Source organism: Simochromis diagramma, unplaced genomic scaffold, assembly GCF_900408965.1.
Source record: "Simochromis diagramma unplaced genomic scaffold, fSimDia1.1 OVJJ01000343.1, whole genome shotgun sequence".
Taxonomy (NCBI): Eukaryota; Metazoa; Chordata; class Actinopteri; order Cichliformes; family Cichlidae; genus Simochromis; species Simochromis diagramma.
This window is the reverse complement of record NW_024386831.1, coordinates 8,974,634-8,997,920: the sequence shown is the minus strand read 5'-3', so window position 1 is coordinate 8,997,920 and position 23,287 is coordinate 8,974,634. Positions and strand designations below refer to the sequence as shown.

General features: G+C 39.1%; 3 protein-coding genes across 3 annotated transcripts; 2 read left to right on the top strand and 1 right to left on the bottom strand.

Moving 5' to 3' along the window:
* Positions 1-4,017: 4,017 nt before the first annotated feature.
* Positions 4,018-13,152, bottom strand: LOC120731376 (serine/threonine-protein kinase pim-1-like). The gene is made up of 11 exons (XM_040028387.1): positions 13,126-13,152; positions 11,215-11,287; positions 9,318-9,443; positions 6,786-7,028; positions 6,499-6,651; positions 6,283-6,377; positions 6,110-6,157; positions 5,788-6,006; positions 4,850-5,030; positions 4,593-4,763; positions 4,018-4,503 (listed from the first exon to the last, which is right to left on the bottom strand). Exons 1-11 carry the CDS (start codon positions 13,150-13,152, stop codon positions 4,412-4,414), a joined length of 1,428 nt encoding a protein of 475 aa, XP_039884321.1. The 3' UTR covers positions 4,018-4,411.
* Positions 13,153-15,147: 1,995 nt separating this feature from the next.
* LOC120731375 lies at positions 15,148-20,864 on the top strand. Its single transcript, XM_040028386.1, has 8 exons — positions 15,148-15,342; positions 15,594-15,667; positions 17,565-17,690; positions 19,602-19,667; positions 19,977-20,130; positions 20,187-20,346; positions 20,471-20,518; positions 20,622-20,864. The coding sequence occupies exons 1-8, from the start codon at positions 15,326-15,328 to the stop codon at positions 20,847-20,849; spliced, it is 873 nt and encodes a 290-aa protein (XP_039884320.1). The 5' UTR covers positions 15,148-15,325; the 3' UTR covers positions 20,850-20,864.
* Positions 20,865-21,083: 219 nt separating this feature from the next.
* LOC120731374 (serine/threonine-protein kinase pim-2-like) lies at positions 21,084-22,573 on the top strand. Its single transcript, XM_040028385.1, has 4 exons — positions 21,084-21,109; positions 21,612-21,781; positions 21,868-22,038; positions 22,128-22,573. The coding sequence occupies exons 1-4, from the start codon at positions 21,084-21,086 to the stop codon at positions 22,154-22,156; spliced, it is 396 nt and encodes a 131-aa protein (XP_039884319.1). The 3' UTR covers positions 22,157-22,573.
* The last annotated feature ends 714 nt before the right edge of the window (positions 22,574-23,287 follow it).

Sequence of the window (23,287 nt, the reverse complement as noted above, 5' to 3'; positions counted from 1 at the left end):
TGTATGTGTGTCACACTGTGTGTAAATCTGTCTAAATTATAATTCTACCAGACACAGAACAGCAGGGCAAAAAACGCACTGCAGGAAACCACAATCCTGCCTTCTTTACAGGATACACGCTCTCGGTATAACAATAACACGAAGATTACTACAGCATGTTGATTTTTTTTTTTTAAATAATCTAATAAAGTACATAAGGGCCTATAACACAATGATGTTCTCTCTGTTGCTTCTCATCAACTTTTACGTGGGTCAATTTTCCTTTTGCATTTGTTGATGGTGTCTTTAATTAAAGCTTAAAAGTTTAACGCTTGTCTGATAAATTTCTAGGTCTCAGTCGCTCAGAAATATGTTATCTTTGTAGTGGGTGCATAAGTCAATGCTGCTTAAAGATTTGTCATAAAAAGAGCCTAATAGTAGATCACGAAGCAGCATTCTTTACACTTTGACATCTCTCATACAGAACAGTTTCTAACTGTCTGACTGTACATGTAATCACGATTAAATTCAAGTCCATTCAACAGGGAATGAAGTGAATGTAGTAAAAAAAAAAAAATACTGACCGCCCCATTCACAGGTCATTGTAGCAACGTTATAATCAAGATTAATTCAATGTCCACGGCACATTTTTCATTTATTCTGAAACTCCCCAAAGACCTCCATAATAACCTTTTACAGTTTCCATCAAAAATAATCGATATTATAAGAAAAAAAATCCTCCTTGAATAATTCACATGCAGTAAGAGAAAGTTATCTTCCAATGTGGCACTTTCTGCCACACTCATTTCGGTGTTGTTAATTGAGTTTAAAAATTCAGTCTCCTTCTAATTGTTCCCGATAAAGCCTCAGGCTATCTCTCAGTGTCATCACTGATTAGGGATTTAACTCTCTTGCCAAAAACACGAAGAGTCCACTAACATCGATGGCATGTCAATTCTCTTTCAAGGATAGACTCTCTCTTAGACAAATGCAGTGAGTGTTTAACATATTAAAAAATTTCCGTAATACATAATTTCATCTCATATGTTTAATTACCATTACTTCTTTATATTTTTTTGTAGATTGACTGCTTTATGCTTCCCATGTCATTAATGACATCAGCTCACTGATCAACATGAATATTGTTTGTTATCTAAAATGAGTCACTCACGTTTATGCAAAAACAGCTTCATTTTTACATTTTATTGTTTAATTTATTCAGTGCAGTCATGAGCATACACTGTGGAAGCAGTCTTTTAAACAAGGAAACAAAGTAGAGAAAAATAATCATCTGTAATCTTCTTAGTGTTTGTTTATCACTGCTACATTGTATAAATATTAAACTCACAGGATGACAATGGATGTTCATTAAACAGCGATAATGATTTTTTTCCCTTTTTTTAATATAGCTCAGTTTGTCCATAATGCTCTGAAATTACCCTGAACTAGCTGCAGTGTTTTGTACCTCTTATCTTTCCGAATAGAGTGAAAAACATGTTCTTTTTTATATAATTACTTTCACAAAATTATAACACCCAGCTAATTAATATTTTCATGTCTGTCATCAGTAATAAAATGATGGATTAGATGGGATTACATTGGGTTGTGGTCTAATAAATTCATGTTTTAAGAGCATTCAGGGATGAGAATACTATTCAAAAATATAGATTCGAAAATGATTTCCATGTAGCCTCCCAGGAAAGACACCACCAAAACATAAAAATTACAGCAAACAGTGGAAATGTGAGGTTCAAGTCCAAGCACGTCCTTTCTCCAGTTTGCACAGTGACGGGTCAAGCCTTGTTTGTGTGTTACATGAAATGACTAAGTCTAATGTAGAATTTCAGTGTATTAGTGAATGGTAAAGGTTTTCATCATTATCAACTTTATCTTCTACTAATTAGGAAAATGGTTCACATACAGTGCCTAACAAATTTAGAAGACAATTTGTCATAAAAACAAGAAAATACAAATATTTATGTTTTTATAGCTGAAATTGGACTTTTCTGAGAAGTCAGAGAGTAATTTAACCACTTAACCTTTATATTTATTTTTGTTCAGGAATGAAAGTAATTGAATGTAATGTGGCATCTTCATAAAAAATAATGCTGTGCTTTAAAATGTTTTCTGTTTGTTTCGTAAAATGTTAATTTTAAGCATTGTCTGTGAAGGTTCTCAGTCATCCAGGTCATCGTAGTCTAAGGAGCTTGGGAAGAAAAGCGTCTGGACTTCTTTAAGTTGCTTGAAGACATTTCACCTCTCATCCGAGAAGCTTCTTCAGTTCTAAGAGTCAAATGGTGGAGAGTCCCAGATTTAAACCCAGTGGGAGTATCCCCCCAAAGAGGGACAAAGGACCCCCTGATGATCCTCTACCTAATCACATGAGCCTAGGTGTGAAAACAGGTGTGGGTCACAATCAGCCAGGGTTTCGGGTGAGCTGATCACCCTATCACATGATAGGGTGATTTCCTGATCACCCTATCATGTGATTTCCTGGGGTCAAACGGCCCAGGGTGTGAGTGGGTGTTAAGGCATCTGGGAAGGGATCTCAAAACTGGATTATAGATGGCAGACAGTTGGTGTTGTAAACCCCCGCCTCTGTTTAAAGATGGCCACTCACAGTGGACATAGATGGCTTCTTTCACTCCTCTTTCAAACCATCTGTCCTGTGAGTGACCTTTGTCCTTTAAATGCAGATGGACTGCTGAGTTTTGTCCTGTGGAGGTGGCTCTGCTATGTTGTGCCATGCGCTTGTGAAGTGGCTGTTTGGTATCTCCAATGTAGAGGTCTGGGCATTCCTCGCTGCACTGTACAGCATACACCACATTGTTAAGTTTGTGTTTTGGAGTTTTGTCTTTCGGGTGAACCAGTTTTTGTCTGAGTGTGTTGCTGGGTCTGAAATGTACTGGGATGTCGTGCTTGGAGAAAACTCTTCTGAGTTTCTCTGATACCAGGTTTCACAATGAGCTCACCTGAAACCCTGGCTGATGTGACCCACACCTGTTTTCACACCTGTTTTCACACCTTGGCTCATGTGATTAGGTAGAGGATCATCAGGGAGTCCTTTGTCCCTCTTTGGGGGGAAACTCCCACTGGGTTTAAATCTGGGACTCTCCGCCATTTGACTGAAGAAGCCTCTCGGATGAGAGGTGAAACGTCTTCAAGCAACTTAAGGAAGTCCAGACGCTTTTCTTTCCAAGCTCCTTAATTTTAAGCATTATACTTTTGATCTAACTATTACAGAAACATAAAAACATATTTTGAAATCACCAATACTGTTAATCTAGGGCAGCTGTTGCATAAAGCTTAACAACAGTGGTTCTGTTTTTAGAAAGTCACACCTGACTTGACTAATTCAGTGAACGGACATACATTAATGAAAGTACAATATACAAATGTGGAATTCACACATATATATATATATATATATATATACATATAAATAAATAAATAAACACAGTTTGTTAAATTATTACGTTATGTCTTAACAGTAGCTTAACCAATATTGCATGAATTACATCATTTTTAAATCCGGTAAATTGCCTCTGCTTCTGCACATCTCCGATAAATTGCAGCAGTAATTTTATGGCCAACCTTTGCAGACAGGTAAGAGAGCGCAGACTGTCATTAGCATCACAGCGCATTCTTTTGTCACACATTAGGTGATCAGTCAAACAGCTCATTAACAAATAAATTCAATCGTAACTATAGCATCAAATCACATCCGTCGCTTTACATCGTAAGGTAGAGAACCCACCATATTAGAGGAAGAATCCCACCAATCAGACAGCCCACTATGAGCAAACAATCAGCAACAGTGGGAAGGAAAAACTGCTGCAACCTCTGCTAGAACCAGGAAACCTGTCAATACTGGTTGGGGGTTAGGGCAACAGATGCAAGTCTTCAGAGCGTGCCTAGCGTGACTTTCTTTGTATATACCTGAACCTGATTTACCTTTTAATTTTCGTACTTTTCAAAATACATCGTAGGTAAAATACAATCCTTGAAATAGTAATAACACAGTATCCTCAGCAAAGATGAATTAAACAAGTTTTATTTTAATGGAAGTTTACTTCAAGTCTTCAGATTTTTACTGTCTTTTATTTGATTACTTTAAAGTATATGATTACATTAGAGTAATTAAATAAAGACAGTTTTGATGGAGCTCCTGACCCAGCCCAAGCTCTCTATGAAGACGAGGAAAAACTCCCCTGGGGGGGCCAGATTGACGGGAAGAAACCTCGGGAAAGCCCATTCAAAGAGAGATCCCCTTTCCTGGGATGGCTGGGGGGGTTACAGGAATTCCAAAACACTGAAATTTAAAGTGGGCCAATTAAAAAAAATATTTCCTGAAAAAAAGCAAGGTAATTCATACATCACACATAAATGATAACGTCTGAATTGTGTGTGTTTGTGTGTGTGTGTGATATGCTTATCTCAGCCAAGTGTGATGCTGTAGCTCCTCCAGCGTCGGCCGCGTCTCCGGGACTTTGGTTAAACACGCGTCCAAGAAATCCCGGCAGTCTGGAAAGAAAGGAAAGAGAAAAAACATGAAGATGATAGTTCCAGTGGTCCAAGCCATCAGTCAGTCTTGAAGTGTGACGTTTTCTTACTTTTGGACAGACGTCTTTTGAATTTCAGGCGCTTTTTGAGGAAGCTCGTGGTGTTAAAGTCCCCCGCATGAAGCGCTTCGTACAGAACCACTCCCATTTGCCATACCGTGGTGGGTCCACACCTGTAGCAACTGCGCCTGTACCACTCGGGAGGGGAGTACATTTCTGTACCTAATAAACAGACACAATTGCAATTTCTTCTAAAACAAAAGGCGAAAATTGTGACATCTGTGAAGAGCAAGAGCAGAATATGTTACCATAGAAGACGCGGTACTGCGACCGCTCCTTAACAAAGCAGCTCAGTCCAAAGTCGATGATACGAACACGCGGTACATCTGAGCCGGTCTCAATTAGAATGTTCTCACTCTTGATGTCCCGGTGAAAGATGTGTCTATCCTCCAGGTGCTTCGCAGCATCAACCAGCTGCTTCAGAATGACCTGGAAATAGAGCAGGGCGATATGACCAAAAATATTTATCACGATATACATTTGAAAAGTTGCGATAACGATATAACTGACGATATAATTGACACTGGACAAAATACTTTACAACTCCACAATTTTATTAGTGCAAAAAACCCCATCAATGTATTTTCACTTAAACAAGCAGCTGTTTTTTTTATGTCCGTTAAAGTTATATAAAAATGTAACAGTGCAAATTCCTTGCTGACAGTTTAACCAAAAGGCATTTCCAGTGGAAATTGGCCGACATATCCTCAGCATAACCATGTATAATATCCACAAAACTTAAAAAGAGGTTATACACACACAATACGGTAATATAATGTTGAGGTGCAGTACGTATCACTCCGCCAGGCGCCTGCCTACGATAGCCGTAATGCTCCGACAATCCATCGAGCGGTGCGGCTTTGTAGCTTAGCAAAGTCGCCGTGTACATAAAATCGTTTTGAGGTCAGTAAACACAACCAGAATTCATGCGGCGTCACCGCCATGTGCGTATGTAAACAAAGGCACTGCGCATTCGCGTTTTACCCATATTCTATCGTGATATTTCATTTTCCTATCGTTGCCCAAAATTACACCGGTATTACCATGAACGGTATGATATAGCCCAGCCCTACCTGGAAACGATGAAAAAGACAATAATCAATCAATGGGTTAATGTTTCTCTAATACTCTGTGCTTTGATTGAATGATGTACAGTCTAAGACTCTTCTAAGGCAAGTCAACTTGCCTTGGCCTTGTCCTCTGGCAAAAATCCTCCATTTTCTTCGATGTATTTATCCAGGTCCACAGCGGGGACAGGTCTCTCCATCACCAGGATCAGCTCTCTGCCAAAGTCAAACCACTCCAACAGAGACACTGGGGCTGATGTTTCCACTGATCCATCTGCTTCAGCTGCAAGCTTCAGCATGATGGCAACTTCCACTGACACATTCTTCCCGTTATCATCCTGAAATATTTCAACAAAGTGGATGATGAGGCACAGACGTTCCACAGGTGAACGCTGCATGCAATCCACTAATGTAAAAACAATTCAAGTCTTGCACATTTACCTTCACTTTGCAGTACACGTTCCCCCTTGGGATGTGTTTGATGGCCACCTAAAAGACACAGGGCATTGATGAGCATTTCCTCAGTATGACATAATTAAAGGTGTAAAACAGCTTACGATATTATCCCTTATCTGCGTTACTGCCTGTCTTACTACCACCATCTGAACACTTACTGGTAAATGATCCTTTATGCGGTAGCCAGCAAACACTGCTCCGCATCCTCCTTCTCCAAGCCGCTGCTCCTCCACGTATCTCGCTTGGAAGTCACCTAAACAGACAAACACAAATTGGGTTTTACTACAGCTGTCACACAAATTACTCTCTGCTGTACCCTAAATGTTCATTTTGCTCTTCACCTGAATATAAAAGCCAAGCTGCTTGCTACTTACGTTTCTGTTCAGCCACTGACTTTTTAGCAACAGTTTTGGTTTTGTCCTGGTCCACTTTCTTTTTCTTAGGTGGGTCCCTGGTGTCTCCCGCAGCTTTCCTTTTGCCAGCCTTTTTGTTTTTACTGCAGCTCTCTGAAATCTCTATGCTGCAGTCTGCAGATGTGGAAAACACCAAAAGCACGTCAGCTTATTAGATAATAGACACAAATATCTCCCAAACACTAATATCTTCAAACTAGCAACCAGATGTACACTTAATCTACCCCTCACTCAACTAATTAGCCTACCTTTACCAGTGTCCAACCAGGAAGATGCCTGCCCCTTGTCACCGCTCACATGGTCAAGAAGTTTACGCTTCTTTGCTGTATTGGCTGTCCCCGCTTCATCTTGTTGGACCTTTCGCTTGACTCCCCTGACCACATGAGCATCTGAGCTGGTGGAAGGACCAGCCTGCTCAGAGACCCTCCTTCTTTTTATGGGGGTCGTTTTTTCAGGACTGGCCTTTCTTTTAGCCATCCTGCTCTTACAATCTATAAACAACAACAACAACAACACATTAGTGAAAAAGAGCGCTCGACATCAGGACTAGAAGGATTTTGATGTCACTGAATTTTAAATTAGTATTGCTTACAATATAATAACAAGTTTATCCTTTTGATAAAAAACACACCAACACGAGTCCATACTAGGTCTACTAAGTCTAGATACTGATGACACTTGTTGCTCTGTTTTCACTGCTCAGTCCAAGAATAAACTTGTCACATTATTTTACCAAAAGACAAAGTGCCCCAGTAACCTTTCTTTGATTAGACATGTTGCACTTAGGTTAGTTTCAATCAAAACCAGGATTTAAATCCTCTAAAAATGAATCGTTTTATACACAGAGCCTCAACATTGTTAGAAATGTAGATTCTGTTATTTGGGGGATTTTTCTTTTTTTTTACTTACTTTGATCTCCTGGATCTTTCTTATCTGCCTCAGTCGTAACTTTTCTTGTTTCCTTTTTCATCTTAATTGTTTGAGAACTTTTAAAATAGAAAATGTCACCTTAATGAGTGAATAGTCCTTCAAATGTCTGGATGCTTGACTTTTCTAACTAAGCTGTATAAGTCAGTTCTGTAAGTGAGCTTTAAAAGTAAACTCCGGAGACTATGGCAACACAACATTAGAACCTTTCCTTTTAGTGACATCACTAAAAGGCAGTGTCCCAAGTAGTTTAAAGAAAAACACTCTGGCAGACAAAGCCATAATATTTCATATAATTCAGTAATTTCACATTAAACTTTCTTTCATTATCCTTTCATTATTTGTTTAACCCTTTAAGACCTACCACAGAACCAAGTCCACCAGAGCTTACTTTATATGTTTACATGCTGTAGTGCCATTTTTGGGAGCATTTCAAGTTGCTATACATCAATACAACTGTTATAGCCCATATTTTAATAATATGTATGCATTAAGTCCATAGTAACTGTGCAATAAACTACAAAAACATTGAAAATCGTTTTTGTTTTTTTACATATATTTCTACTTGGAGAAATTTAAGAGGCTTATCCCTCAAAACTTTAAATACAAAAAAGTTGCAAAAAAAGGTTTACAACAACAGGAAATTTATTTTGAGTGTCTTCATAGTTTTATTTTTGAGATACACCAATTTTTATATACTGCAGGAAAAAACGAAAAACAATCCTATGATGCAAATTTGCAAAGAAAACAGCATGTGCATCAAAATAAACTATTTTAAGCAGTGCAATTTGAGTTCTAAGCATCCCAGCAACTATTCAGAAAAGCATAAAGTCAAACATGACTTATAAAAAACACCAGTATAGGCTCTTAAGGCCTACAAGTAAAAAACTACATTTTCCGCGAAAATGACGTCACTTCCGGTTTCGGGCAGGAAATGGTGGACATGCGATCGTTCGCGCTGACGTCTGTTTCAATGTGGGAAGTGTTACGAACAGCTGATCAGATCGGCAAAGCGTGTTTCTGGAATATTATGTTTTTGTTCCTGCAAGCGCTTTTTATGCAATTTTTGCAAAGCTATATGTGGAAGGAAACCGTGACTTAGGACAAGCTGATGGCATAAGATGTAAGTACAACTCCTCCGGTTTCATATGCAAAAAAAATTATTGCGCTAGTTTATGCGGTTGCAGTGCTACTGGGATTTAAAAATAGTTACGCAAAACAGAGCGTGCCCGCTCCGACTGGCTTCAAAGGGTTAAAGACTTGATGTGTGGATGCTACTATGAAGACTTCTAGTTGAGCTAACACTAATAAACACTGACTAGTTTATCTGAGATAAAATATAACACTTTTTTATTAAGTCAGTGTTAACTCTATTTTTTTCTGTTAGGATCATTCAATAGTACAAAGCGAGGGTAGGTCAACGCAGCAGGAAGTGATCATCATTTCTATCACTTTGTCAAAGGCTGAGCGTAGGGTGTCACCAGTGGAAAATCTTCTGTGGGGCGAATCATCGGAATCGGCGTCGGACAACCCTGCATCACCGCTGAGCGCCACGCAGACACTACACACTACTTAATATCGTGATCAGAACCCCATATACTGCCCCAAAAGTTTATTAAATCCCTGCCAACGTGTTCCTAAAATTAGAGGACGCCACAGGTACAAACTGACTGCAGCCTTTATTCCATGTGTTTTGTCTGTGAATGCCCCCATGTACACATGTAACCTCCACCCACTGCAACACCAATAATGTCCCGGGGCAAAGCGGGGTTTGGTGAACCAGGAGCTGTGTGCAGCCCGTGTCCACCAAAGCCTGGTGTATACCCCCTTGACACCTTATTAGAATGCTGTACCTCCATGACTGCCTGGCATGCTCTGCTCCTTCTGCCCTGGCAACCAGATGATCCTCAGCCAGGGTGGCTTGCTGGTTGACGGCAGGGGACCCCTCGGGTGGGCCACTTTGTCCAGCAAACCAATGACCTTAGAAAACATGGATGATCTAACAGTTCTCCAAAAGTACATAAAGTACTTGCCTAAAAAGTAGTTAATGTCATGTTGCATTTATTTATTGTTATTACATTGTTTTACAGCAGCTAATTAAAAAACCATCATCTTAACTACATCTTTTGTTTTTTTATTCTTTGTTGTTGTTGTTTTTTGTTTTTTTTTTGCAGTTGTCCTGTAGGTGATGGTGTAGCACAGAGACTGAACTAGTGGCTAGCTAACATAAGAAGGATGTACTTGAAATGTACTGTACTTGAAACTTGCATCTCATCTTTGCAGCGTTCACTTTGAAGAGAATGTCTTTACCAAGGACTCACAGGTTAAGTAACTTTACAATTTTCATATTACAATATATAATTTTAGAGCATGATTACAGCTCTGCCATCTTGATTGAAAATTAAATACATCTGGAATACGAACAGCTGATCGGATCGGCAAAGTGTGTTTCTGGAATATTATGTTTTTGTTACTGCAAGCGCTTTTTATACAATTTTTGCAAAGCTATATGTGGAAGGAAACCGTGACCTAGGACAAGCTGATGGCATAAGATGTAAGTACAACTCCTCTGGTTTCATATGCAAAAAAAATTATTGCGCTAGCTTACACAGTTCCCGGTTCTACAGGGATTTAAAAATAGTTACGCAAAACAGAGCGTGCCTGCTCCGACCGACTTTAAAGGGTTAAACATGTAAGAATCGAATTGCATCTTTCCATTGCCAGCCATCTCATTTTGTACAAATCCAGCCAACTCTTCCAAGTTTGTGTATTTTTTAAACTCTTACAAGAATTGAAATGTGTCACAAATATCTGTATCCCATCAGAGGCAACTTTCTTAACCCTTTAGAACCGATCGGAGCGGTAACGCTCTGTTTTGCGTAACTATTTTTAAATCCCAGTAGCACTGCAACCACGTAAGCTAGCGCAAAAAATTTTTTTCCGATCAGCTGTTCATAACACTTCCTACGTTGGAATAGACGTCAGCGCGAACTTTTGCATTTCCGCCATTACCTGCCCGAAACCGGAAGTGACGTCATTTTCGCGGAAATGTAGTCTTTTTTGCCATCAGGGCCTCAGGGCCTATACTGCTCTTTTTAAAAGTTATCTTTGACTTTATGACTTTCTGTGTCGTTTCTGGGAGGCTTAGGACTCATATTGCACTGCTGGAAATTGTTTATTTTGATGCATATGCTGCTTTTTTTTGCAAATTTGCAGTATAATATTTATTTTCGTTTTTCCTGCAGTGTATAAAAATTGGTGTATTTCAAAAATAAAACTATGAAGACAATAAATTTCCAGTGGTGGGAAACTATTTTGTGCACTTTTTTGTATTTACAGTTTTGAGGGATAAGCCTCTTAAATTTCTGTAACTACAAATATATGTTAAAAAATCAAAAAGATTTTCAATTTTTTTGGTAGTTCATTGCACTTTTTTGCAATTTATGTAATTACTAATGCACTTAATGAATACATATTATTAAAATCTGGGCTATCATGGTTGTATTGATGTATAGCAACTTGAAATGCTCCCAGAAATGGCTCCACAGCAGGTAAAAATATAATATAAGCTCTGGCGGACTTGGTTCTATGGTAGGGTCTTAAAGGTTAAAGGAGAGGTAGTAGCTGCTCCACCATAGGACCAGTAGGACCTCCAGCACACAATGAACACTTAATTAACATTAACACATTATTAAAACACAATTTTAAACAATAACCCTTTTCTTTTAGTGTGTTTCAATTTGTTCCTACCGCTCCATTGGAACGGTGTACTATCCAGTAACAGCATCCAGCTGGCAGAAGCATACACCTGCAGCAGGAGAATCTACCAGGCAGGATAGCGCAGCGGAGTCATCAGATGAGGATTATCATGAAGTGGTTCAATCCAGCAGAACAGGATACCAAAAGGGGAGGGAAAAAACACAGAAAGCATAGTCATGACTACTCAGTGTCACTAACAGCTCATCTAGCAGTCTTAACATCATAAAGATACAGCCTGGTCCATATAAAAAATAGAAAAAATAAATGCTGTTAACCAAATTTTCTTAGGCAAAAAAACACATAATCTTGATATCTGACCTTGTATCAGCCGCCATATTGGAAAGGTAGCCAGGTTTCCTTAGCTGCTAGCTTGCTAACAGTCTGCTATCCAGCCCGGTAATAACTTCATTCACATATTTTACAACATTCAGCTTTCTTCCTTAACAAAAACATCGCAGTTGTGGATTTGAATCTCGCTGCAGCATAATAAGACCCAGAACATTCAATTTGAACATGTGCCGCAAGCTAACTCCCCAGAGGAGTTCATGCAATGGCCAATGCCTGTCGGATTCGGCTCATGACTTCTCTGTCTAACAACACATTAAAACATCAGTTTCAAGTACAAATGTTTCATAAACTTATCTACAGCGACTCATATTAAATGTACCAAGTTTCCAGCTGGCAGTGGGCACAAGAACAACACTCCTCATCAGATCAAGGGAGGAAAAGAAAATTCTAGAGCTGGGCTGGGTTGGCTGCTATGCTCACGGCATTGCAGCACGTTCAATGACTGCCAAATAATCAGAAATCTCATACTTAATTAATGACTATCAATTGAAGCATATTTACTATACCTCAAAAAAGTAAAAGATGATTGAGCATGTATCAAGACAATGAGTCCTTTACTTTAGTAAAACTGTGTAATGCAACAAGCACAAAAAATGGCTGTTAAAAAAAAGGAAAAAATATCTGAACTATAGCACCGACTTTTAAATAGCAATCAAGCCCAATAAACAGTTCTTTTGTTAAAAGAGGGGTCCTAATGTCCTCCACGTTAGGTGAGATGATAAGCCATACAGAAAATGATTACTTCAAGATATAGCTGCTAAAAGTCGTTCTAACTACCGAATTATGTTGTATGTATCCTCTCTTGATTTATTTCCAAAGTTTACTCACTTGATTTGGATTACTGAATGGAACCTAATCAGTTTATTAATCTATACACACAGAAATAGCCACACAAACTAAATTAGTTGGTCAAATTTTATTCAGACCTTGTTGAAATAATCACACAACGTGGTCCTTCTAATGACAGCAACATACTCTTGTTAGGGAGGTGGTGGGATGGTCACATGCTGTGAGCTAGCATGATTTAGCTTAAAAGGCTGATGTGATTCCCAGATTGGATGAACTATTTGCATTTTCCGCATCATTATTTTATTTTGTTTTTTGATTGCTGATTGGTAGTGGTTGCCAGAATTATGCTTTCGCTTAAAATACAGTGTTAGCCACTAGTGCCTCAATTTTCTTGGTGTCTAAGAAACTTCATCCTATCAGAGCCTTCAAAAACAAAAACTATATTTTACAAAACATAATTCCAATTAAAATAGTTAGCTGGGTAAAATGCCACATTTTTTATGTCATGGTACAGTTAGTGCGATTCTTGATTCTTATGATAAAATGTAATTATATTTTATCCCACAAATTTCTTTTTCTTTTTATGACAGCTCACACACTTAAAGGATAACCCAAAGTCACACACTTTACAACAGCAACCTCATTTTATAAATGCAATACACTACAAAACAAGGGGAATAAAAGCAAAACATTAACGGGTGTTCACACTGAACGCGATAGACGCGAACAAAAACGCCCCCTAATTTGACGCGTGCACATTCGCACCTCAACGCGTGTCCAAGAAAAATCCATCGCGCCTCAAAATTGCATATTTTGACGTGTGTGAACCGGAAATGTGGGATGGATGTGGGAGGAAGTTGTGCCAGACCGGTATCTTTGTCAGCTGTCGAGCTAGCGTTTGAAGAGAGAGTCTCCTTCTCTATTTATTGTGGAGAGCAGAGCAGCGGCGTTAAGGAATGTCCTCGCCGTAACTGGGTCCATCAGGTTCCTCCAGACACATGAGCAGTTTTGGTGAGTTTCAACACTTGCTCCAGGAGCTGCGCCTGGATGACGGCCGATTTCAGCGATATCGCCGTCTTTCCCCTCGCCCCAGTTTTGATGACCTGCTGTCCCGCGTTGGTCCAAGAATCGCCCGCCTAGACACCGACTACAGGCGCTCATCCCACCTGCAGAGCGCCTGTCCGTCTGCCTGAGGTTAGTAAGCGTTTCATACGGTAGTCCTTTATGATACCTGTGCTAATATGCTAAACTATCGTTTTATAGACTGCTAACATGGACTGTGCTATGCTATCAATGAATGCCGTTGGGTTTACTGATAGCAAACTGTGGTACGGAGACGACTGTTTATATAATATTTCTAGTGATACTTGAAAGGTCTCATCAAGTCCTGATTTAATTCAATTTATGCTGTTATCAGTGTTTGCAACGATAGCATGGCTGTGGTGTCAGATGCATGCTCTCGGGTGTTTGCTGACCGTTAATGTTTTGCTTTTATTCCCCTTGTTTTGTAGTGTATTGCATTTATAAAATGAGGTTGCTGTTGTAAAGTGTGTGACTTTGGGTTATCCTTTAAGTGTGTGAGCTCTCATAAAAAGAAAAAAGAAATTTGTGGGATTAAAATATAATTACATTTTATCATAAGAATCAAGAATTGCACTAACTGTACCATGACATAAAAAATGTGGCATTTTACCCAGCTAACTATTTTAATTGGAATTATGTTTTGTAAAATATAGTTTTTGTTTTTTGTTTTTGAAGGCTCTGATAGGATGAATTTCTTAGACAACCAAGAAATTGAGGCACTAGTGGCTAACACTGTATTTTAAGCGAAAGCATAATTCTGGCAACCACTACCAATCAGCAATCAAAACAAAAATAAAAATAATGATGAGGAAAATGCAAATAGTTCATCCAATCTGGGAATCACATCAGCTTTAAGTAATGCTAGCTCACAGCATGTGACAATCCCACCACCTCCTAACAAGAGTATGTTGCTGTCATTAGAAGGACCACGTTGTGTGATTATTTCACAAGAGTCTGAATAAAATTTGACCAACTAATTTAGTTTGTGTGGCTATTTCTGTGTGTATAGATTAAAAAATGATTAGGTTCCATTCAGTAATCCAAATCAAGTGAGTAAACTTTGGAAATAAATCAAGAGAGGATACATACACATAATTCGGTAGTAGAACGACTTTTAGCAGCTATATCTTGAAGTAATCATTTTCTGTATGGCTTTCATCTCACATAATGTGGAGGACATTAGGCCCCTCTTTTAACAAAAGAAACTGTTTATTGGGCTTGATTGCTATTTAAAAGTCGGTGCTATAGTTCAGATATTTTTTTTTTTTTTACAGCCCATTTTTTGTGCTTGTTGCATTACACAGTTTTACTAAAGTAAAGGACTCATTGTCTTGATACATGCTCAATCATCTTTTACTTTTTTGAGGTATAGTAAATATGCTTCAATTGATAGTCATTAATTAAGTATGAGATTTCTGATTATTTGGCAGTCATTGAACGTGCTGCAATGCCGTGAGCATAGCAGCCACCCAGCCCAGCTCTAGAATTTTCTTTTCCTCCCTTGATCTGATGAGGAGTGTTGCTTGTGCCCACTGCCAGCTGGAAACTTGGGTACATTTAATATGAGTCGCTGTAGATAAGTTTATGAAACATTTGTACTTGAAACTGATGTTTTAATGTGTTGTTAGACAGAGAAGTCATGAGCCGAATCCGACAGGCATTGGCCATTGCATGAACTCCTCTGGGGAGTTAGCTTGCGCACATGTTCAAATTGAATGTTCTGGGTCTTATTATGCTGCAGCGAGATTCAAATCCACAACTGCGATGTTTTTGTTAAGGAAGAAAGCTGAATGTTGTAAAATATGTGAATGAAGTTATTACCGGGCTGGATAGCAGACTGTTAGCAAGCTAGCAGCTAAGGAAACCTGGCTACCTTTCCAATATGGCGGCTGATACAAGGTCAGATATCAAGATTATGTGTTTTTGCCTAAGAAAATTTGGTTAACAGCATTTATTTTTCTATTTTTTTATGGACCAGCCTGTATCTTTATGATGTTAAGACTGCTAGATGAGCTGTTAGTGACACTGAGTTAGTCATGACTATGCTTTCTGTGTTTTTTCCCTCCCCTTTTGGTATCCTGTTCCTGCTGGATGAACCACTTCATGATAATCCTCATCTGATGACTCCGCTGCGCTATCCTGCCTGGTAGATTCTCCTTGCTGCAGGTGTATGCTTCTGCCAGCTGGATGCTGTTACTGGATAGTACACCGTTCCAATGGAGCGGTAGGAACAAATTGAAACACACTAAAAGAAAGGGTTATTGTTTAAAATTGTGTTTTAATAAATGTGTTAATGTTAATTAAGTGTTCATTGTGTGCTGGAGGTCCTACTGGTCCTATGGTGGAGCAGCTACTACCTCTCCTTTAACCCTTTAAGACCTACCATAGAACCAAGTCCGCCAGAGCTTATATTATATTTTTACATGCTGTGGAGCCATTTCTGGGAGCATTTCAAGTTGCTATACATCAATACAACCATTATAGCCCAGATTTTAATAATAGTATTCATTAAGTGCATAGTAATTACATAAATTGCAAAAAAGTGCAATGAACTACAAAAAAATTGAAAATCGTTTTTGATTTTTTAACATATATTTGTAGTTAGAGAAATTTAAGAGGCTTATCCCTCAAAACTGTAAATACAAAAAGTTGCACAAAATAGTTTCCCACCACTGGAAATTTATTGTCTTCATAGTTTTATTTTTGAAATACACCAATTTTTATACACTGCAGGAAAAACGAAAATAATATTATACTGCAAATTTGCAAAAAAGCAGCATATGCATCAAAATAAACTATTTCCAGCAGTGCAATATGAGTCCTAAGCATCCAGAAACGACACAGAAAGTCAGTAAAGATTTTAAAAAGAGCAGTATAGGCCCTGAGGCCCTGATGACAAAAAAGACTACATTTCCGCGAAAATGACGTCACTTCCGGTTTCGGGTAGGTAATGGCGGAAATGCAAAAGTTCGCGCTGACGTCTATTCCAACGTAGGAAGTGTTGAACAGCTGATCGGATCGGTAAAGCGTGTTTCTGGAATATTATGTTTTTGTTCCTGCAAGCGCTTTTTATGCAGTTTTTGCAAAGCTTTATGTGGAAGGAAACCGTGACCTAGGACAAGCTGATGGCATAAGATGTAAGTACAACTCCTCCGGTTTCATATGCAAAAAAAATTTTTGCGCTAGCTTACGTGGTTGCAGTGCTACTGGGATTTAAAAATAGTTACGCAAAACAGAGCGTTACCGCTCCGATCGGCTCTAAAGGGTTAAGAAAGTTGCCTCTGATGGGATACAGATATTTGGGACACATTTCAATTCTTGTAAGAGTTTAAATACACAAACTTGGAAGAGTTGGCTGGATTTGTACAAATGAGATGGCTGGCAATGGAAAGATGCAATTCGATTCTTACATGTTTAACCCTTTAAAGTCGGTCGGAGCAGGCACGCTCTGTTTTGCGTAACTATTTTTAAATCCCTGTAGAACCGGGAACCGCGTAAGCTAGCGCAATAATTTTTTTGCATATGAAACCAGAGGAGTTGTACTTACATCTTATGCCATCAGCTTGTCCTAGGTCACGGTTTCCTTCTACATATAGCTTTGCAAAAATTGTATAAAAAGCGCTTGCAGTAACAAAAACATAATATTCCAGAAACAGCTTTGCCGATCCGATCAGCTGTTCATATTCCAGATGTGTTTAATTTTCAATCAAGATGGCAGAGCTGTAATCATGCTCTAAAATTATATATTGTAATATGACAATTGTAAAGTTACTTAACCTGTGAGTCCTTGGTAAAGACATTCTCTTCAAAGTGAACGCTGCAAAGATGAGATGCAAGTTTCAAGTACAGTACATTTCAAGTACATCCTTCTTATGTTAGCTAGCCACTAGTTAGTCTCTGTGCTACACCATCACCTACAGGACAACTGCAAAAAAAAACAAAACCATAACAACAAAGAATAAAAAAACAAAACATGTAGTTTAAGATGATGGTTTTTTAATTAGCTGCTGTAATAAAACAATGTAATAACAATAAATAAATGCAACATGACATTAACTACTTTTTAGGCAAGTACTTTATGTACTTTTGGAGAACTGTTAGATCATCCATGTTTTCTACAGTCATTGGTTTGCTGGACAAAGTGGCCCACCCGAGGGGTCCCCTGCCGTCAACCAGCAAGCCACCCTGGCTGAGGATCATCTGGTTGCCAGGGCAGAAGGAGCAGAGCATGCCAGGCAGTCATGGAGGTACAGCATTCTAATAAGGTGTCAAGGGGTATACACCAGGCTTTGGTGGACACGGGCCTGCGCACAGCTCCTGGTTCACCAAACCCCGCTTTGCCCGGGACATTATTGGTGTTGCAGTGGGTGGAGGTTACATGTGTACATGGGGGCATTCACAGACAAAACACATGGAATAAAGGCTGCAGTCAGTTTGTACCTGTGGCGTCCTCTAATTTTAGGAACACGTTGGCAGGGATTTAATAAACTTTTGGGGCAGTATGTGGGGTTCTGATCACGATATTAAGTAGTGTGTAGTGTCTGCGTGGCGCTCAGCGGTGATGCAGGGTTGTCCGACGCCGATTCCGATGATTCGCCCCACAGAAGATTTTCCACTGGTGACACCCTACGCTCAGCCTTTGACAAAGTGATAGAAATTGATGATCACTTCCTGCTGCGTTGACCTACCCTCGCTTTGTACTATTGAATGATCCTAACAGAAAAAAAAAAGAGTTAACACTGACTTAATAAAAAAGTGTTATATTTTATCTCAGATAAAATAGTCAGTGTTTATTAGTGTTTGCTCAACTAGAAGTCATTTTCGCGGAAAATGTAGTTTTTTACTTGTAGGCCTTAAGAGCCTATACTGGTGTTTTTATAAGTCATGTTTGACTTTATGCTTTTCTGAATAGTTGCTGGGATGCTTAGAACTCAAATTGCACTGCTTAAAATAGTTTATTTTGATGCACATGCTGTTTTCTTTGCAAATTTGCATCATAGGATTGTTTTTTGTTTTTCCTGCAGTATATAAAAATTGGTGTATCTCAAAAATAAAACTATGAAGACACTCAAAATAAATTTCCTGTTGTTGTAAACTATTTTTTGCAACTTTTTTGTATTTAAAGTTTTGAGGGATAAGCCTCTTAACTTTCTCCAAGTACAAATATATGTAAAAAAACAAAAACGATTTTCAATGTTTTTGTAGTTTATGCACAGTTACTATGGACTTAATGCATACAATATTATTAAAATATGGGCTATAACAGTTGTATTGATGTATTAGCAACTTGAAATGCTCCCAAAAATGGCACTACAGCATGTAAAAATATAAAGTAAGCCTCTGGCGGACTTGGTTCTGTGGTAGGTCTTAAAGGGTTTTAAACAAATAATGAAAGGATAATGAAAGAAAGTTAATGTGAAATTACTGAATTATATGAAATATTATGGCTTTGTCTGCCAGAGTGTTTTTCTTTAAACTACTTGGGACACTGCCTTTTAGTGATGTCACTAAAAGGAAAGGTTCTAATGTTGTGTGCCATAGTCTCCGGAGTTTACTTTTAAAGCTCACTTACAGAACTGACTTATACAGCTTAGTTAGAAAAGTCAAGCATCCAGACATTTGAAGGACTATTCACTCATTAAGGTGACATTTTCTATTTTAAAAGTTCTCAAAAACTTTAGATGAAAAAGGAAACAAGAAAAGTTACGACTGAGGCAGATAAGAAAGATCCAGGAGATCAAAGTAAGTAAAAAAAGAAAAATCCCCCAAATAACAGAATCTACATTTCTAACAATGTTGAGGCTCTGTGTATAAAACGATTCATTTTTAGAGGATTTAAATCCTGGTTTTGATTGAAACTAACCTAAGTGCAACATGTCTAATCAAAGAAAGGTTACTGGGGCACTTTGTCTTTTGTAAAATAATGTGACAAGTTTATCTTGGACTGAGCAGTGAAAACAGAGCAACAAGTGTCATCAGTATCTAGACTTAGTAGACCTAGTATGGGGACTCGTGTTGGTGTGTTTTTTATCAAAAGGATAAACTGTTATTATATTGTAAGCAATACTAATTTAAAATTCAGTGACATCAAAATCATTCTAGTCCTGATGTCGAGCGCTCTTTTTCACTAAGTTGTTTGTTGTTGTTGTTGTTTATAGATTGTAAGAGCAGGATGGCTAAAAGAAGGCCAGTCCTGAAAAAACGACCCCATAAAAAGAAGGAGGGTCTCTGAGCAGGCTGGTCCTTCCACCAGCTCAGATGCTCATGTGGTCAGGGGAGTCAAGCGAAGGTCCAACAAGATGAAGCGGGGACAGCCAATACAGCAAAGAAGCGTAAACTTCTTGACCATGTGAGCGGTGACAAGGGGCAGGCATCTTCCTGGTTGGACACTGGTAAGGTAGGCTAATTAGTTGAGTGAGGGGTAGATTAAGTGTACATCTGGTTGCTTAGTTTGAAGATATTAGTGTTTGGGAGATCTTTGTGTCTATTATCTAATAAGCTGACGTGCTTTTGGTGTTTTTCCACATCTGCAGACTGCAGCATAGAGATTTCAGAGAGCTGCAGTAAAAACAAAAGGCTGGCAAAAGGGAAAGCTGCGGGAGACACAGGGTACCCACCTAAGAAAAAGAAAGTGGACCAGGACAAAACCAAAACTGTTGCCAAAAAGTCAGTGGCTGAACAAGAAACGTAAGTAGCAAGCAGCTTGCTTTTATATTCAGGTGAAGAGCAAAATGAACATTTAGGGTACAGCAGAGAGTAATTTGTGTGACAGCTGTAGTAAAAACCCAATTTGTGTTTGTCTGTTTAGGTGACTTCCAAGCGAGATACGTGGAGGAGCAGCGGCTTGGAGAAGGAGGATGCGGAGCAGTGTTTGCTGGCTACCGCATAAAGGATCATTTACCAGTAAGTGTTCAGATGGTGGTAGTAAGACAGGCAGTAAGGCAGATAAGGGATAATATCGTAAGCTGTTTTACACCTTTATTATGTCATACTGAGGAAATGCTCATCAATGCCCTGTGTCTTTTAGGTGGCCATCAAACACATCCCAAGGGGGAACGTGTACTGCAAAGTGAAGGTAAATGTGCAAGACTTGAATTGTTTTTACATTAGTGGATTGCATGCAGCGTTCACCTGTGGAACGTCTGTGCCTCATCATCCACTTTGTTGAAATATTTCAGGATGATAACGGGAAGAATGTGTCAGTGGAAGTTGCCATCATGCTGAAGCTTGCAGCTGAAGCAGATGGATCAGTGGAAACATCAGCCCCAGTGTCTCTGTTGGAGTGGTTTGACTTTGGCAGAGAGCTGATCCTGGTGATGGAGAGACCTGTCCCCGCTGTGGACCTGGATAAATACATCGAAGGAAATGGAGGATTTTTGCCAGAGGACAAGGCCAAGGCAAGTTGACTTGCCTTAGAAGAGTCTTAGACTGTACATCATTCAATCAAAGCACAGAGTATTAGAGAAACATTAACCCATTGATTGATTATTGTGTTTTTCATCGTTTCCAGGTAGGGCTGGGCTATATCATTACCGTTCATGGTAATACCGGTGTAATTTTGGGCAACGATAGGAAAATGAAATATCACGATAGAATATGGGTAAAACGCGCATGCGCAGTGCCTTTGTTTACATACGCACATGGCGGTGACGCCGCATGAATTCTGGTTGTGTTTACTGACCTCAAAACGATTTTATGTACACGGCGACTTTGCTAAGCTACAAAGCCGCACCGCTCGATGGATTGTCGGAGCATTACGGCTATCGTAGGCAGGCGCCTGGCGGAGTGATACGTACTGCACCTCAACATTATATTACCGTATTGTGTGTGTATAACCTCTTTTTAAGTTTTGTGGATATTATACATGGTTATGCTGAGGATATGTCGGCCAATTTCCACTGGAAATGCCTTTTGGTTAAACTGTCAGCAAGGAATTTGCACTGTTACATTTTTATATAACTTTAATGGACATAAAAAAACAGCTGCTTGTTTAAGTGAAAATACATTGATGGGGTTTTTTTGCACTAATAAAATTGTGGAGTTGTAAAGTATTTTGTCTAGTGTCAATTATATCGTCAGTTATATCGTTATCGCAACTTTTCAAATGTATATCGATGATAAATATTTTTGGTCATATCGCCCTGCTCTATTTCCAGTTCATTCTGAAGGCAGCTGGTTGATGCTGCGAAGCACCTGGAGGATAGACACATCTTTCACCGGGACATCAAGAGTGAGAACATTCTAATTGAGACCGGCTCAGATGTACCGCGTGTTCGTATCATCGACTTTGGACTGAGCTGCTTTGTTAAGGAGCGGTCGCAGTACCGCGTCTTCTATGGTAACATATTCTGCTCTTGCTCTTCACAGATGTCACAATTTTCGCCTTTTGTTTTAGAAGAAATTGCAATTGTGTCTGTTTATTAGGTACAGAAATTTACTCCCCTCCCGAGTGGTACAGGCGCAGTTGCTACAGGTGTGGACCCACCACGGTATGGCAAATGGGAGTGGTTCTGTACGAAGCGCTTCATGCGGGGGACTTTAACACCACGAGCTTCCTCAAAAAGCGCCTGAAATTCAAAAGACGTCTGTCCAAAAGTAAGAAAACGTCACACTTCAAGACTGACTGATGGCTTGGACCACTGGAACTATCATCTTCATGTTTTTTCTCTTTCCTTTCTTTCCAGACTGCCGGGATTTCTTGGACGCGTGTTAACCAAAGTCCCGGAGACGCGGCCGACGCTGGAGGACCTACAGCATCACACTTGGCTGAGATAAGCATATCACACACACACACAAACAGACACAATTCAGACGTTATCATTTATGTGTGATGTATGAATTACCTTGCTTTTTTTCAGGAAATATTTTTTTTTAATTGGCCCACTTTAAATTTCAGTGTTTTGGAATTCCTGTAAACCCCCCCAGCCATCCCAGGAAAGGGGATCTCTCTTTGAATGGGCTTTCCCGAGGTTTCTTCCCGTCAATCTGGCCCCCCCAGGGGAGTTTTTCCTCGTCTTCATAGAGAGCTTGGGCTGGGTCAGGAGCTCCATCAAAACTGTCTTTATTTAATTACTCTAATGTAATCATATACTTTAAAGTAATCAAATAAAAGACAGTAAAAATCTGAAGACTTGAAGTAAACTTCCATTAAATAAAACTTGTTTAATTCATCTTTGCTGAGGATACTGTGTTATTACTATTTTCAAGGATTATGTCAGAACCGGTGCCTTTATGGCACCGGATACTGGTACCCATCACTAGGGAACAGAACAAACCAGACATCAATTACAACAAAATGACACTGACCCAGCCAGCATAACTTGTCTGCCTTAAGAAATGTTTAGCAATATTACAAATTGGGTGATATGCCTAAAAGTAGCTTCTCATGTGTTCAGCATTGTCAAAGGCTACATTTTAATTAAAATCACAATCTAGTAATGTTCTGTCTTTAAGAAAGTTGCCTCTGATGGGATACAGATATTTGGGACACATTTCAATTCTTGTAAGAGTTTAAAAAATACACAAACTTGGAAGAGTTGGCTGGATTTGTACAAAATGAGATGGCTGGCAATGGAAAGATGCAATTCGATTCTTACATGTTTAACCCTTTAAAGTCGGTCGGAGCAGGCACGCTCTGTTTTGCGTAACTATTTTTAAATCCCTGTAGAACCGGGAACTGCGTAAGCTAGCGCAATAATTTTTTTTGCATATGAAACCAGAGGAGTTGTACTTACATCTTATGCCATCAGCTTGTCCTAGGTCACGGTTTCCTTCCACATATAGCTTTGCAAAAATTGTATTAAAAGCGCTTGCAGTAACAAAAACATAATATTCCAGAAACACG

Bases quoted from the DNA above. Each gene is read 5' to 3' on its own strand.
- LOC120731375 (XM_040028386.1), top strand. The intron at 20,131-20,186 runs GTAAGTAGCAAG...ATGAACATTTAG, and splicing joins TCAGTGGCTGAACAAGAAAC to GGTACAGCAGAGAGTAATTT. The intron at 20,519-20,621 runs GTAAATGTGCAA...GAAATATTTCAG, and splicing joins ACGTGTACTGCAAAGTGAAG to GATGATAACGGGAAGAATGT.
- LOC120731374 (XM_040028385.1), top strand. From the start codon at position 21,084: ATGGCGGTGACGCCGCATGAATTCTG. The intron at 21,110-21,611 runs GTTGTGTTTACT...TTCATTCTGAAG, and splicing joins GTGACGCCGCATGAATTCTG to GCAGCTGGTTGATGCTGCGA. The intron at 21,782-21,867 runs GTAACATATTCT...TCTGTTTATTAG, and splicing joins GCAGTACCGCGTCTTCTATG to GTACAGAAATTTACTCCCCT.
- LOC120731376 (XM_040028387.1), bottom strand. From the start codon at position 13,152: ATGGATTTTTCTTGGACACGCGTTGAG. The intron at 6,652-6,785 runs GTAGGCTAATTA...CCACATCTGCAG, and splicing joins CTGGTTGGACACTGGTAAAG to ACTGCAGCATAGAGATTTCA. The intron at 4,504-4,592 runs GTAAGAAAACGT...CTTTCTTTCCAG, and splicing joins CAAAAGACGTCTGTCCAAAA to ACTGCCGGGATTTCTTGGAC.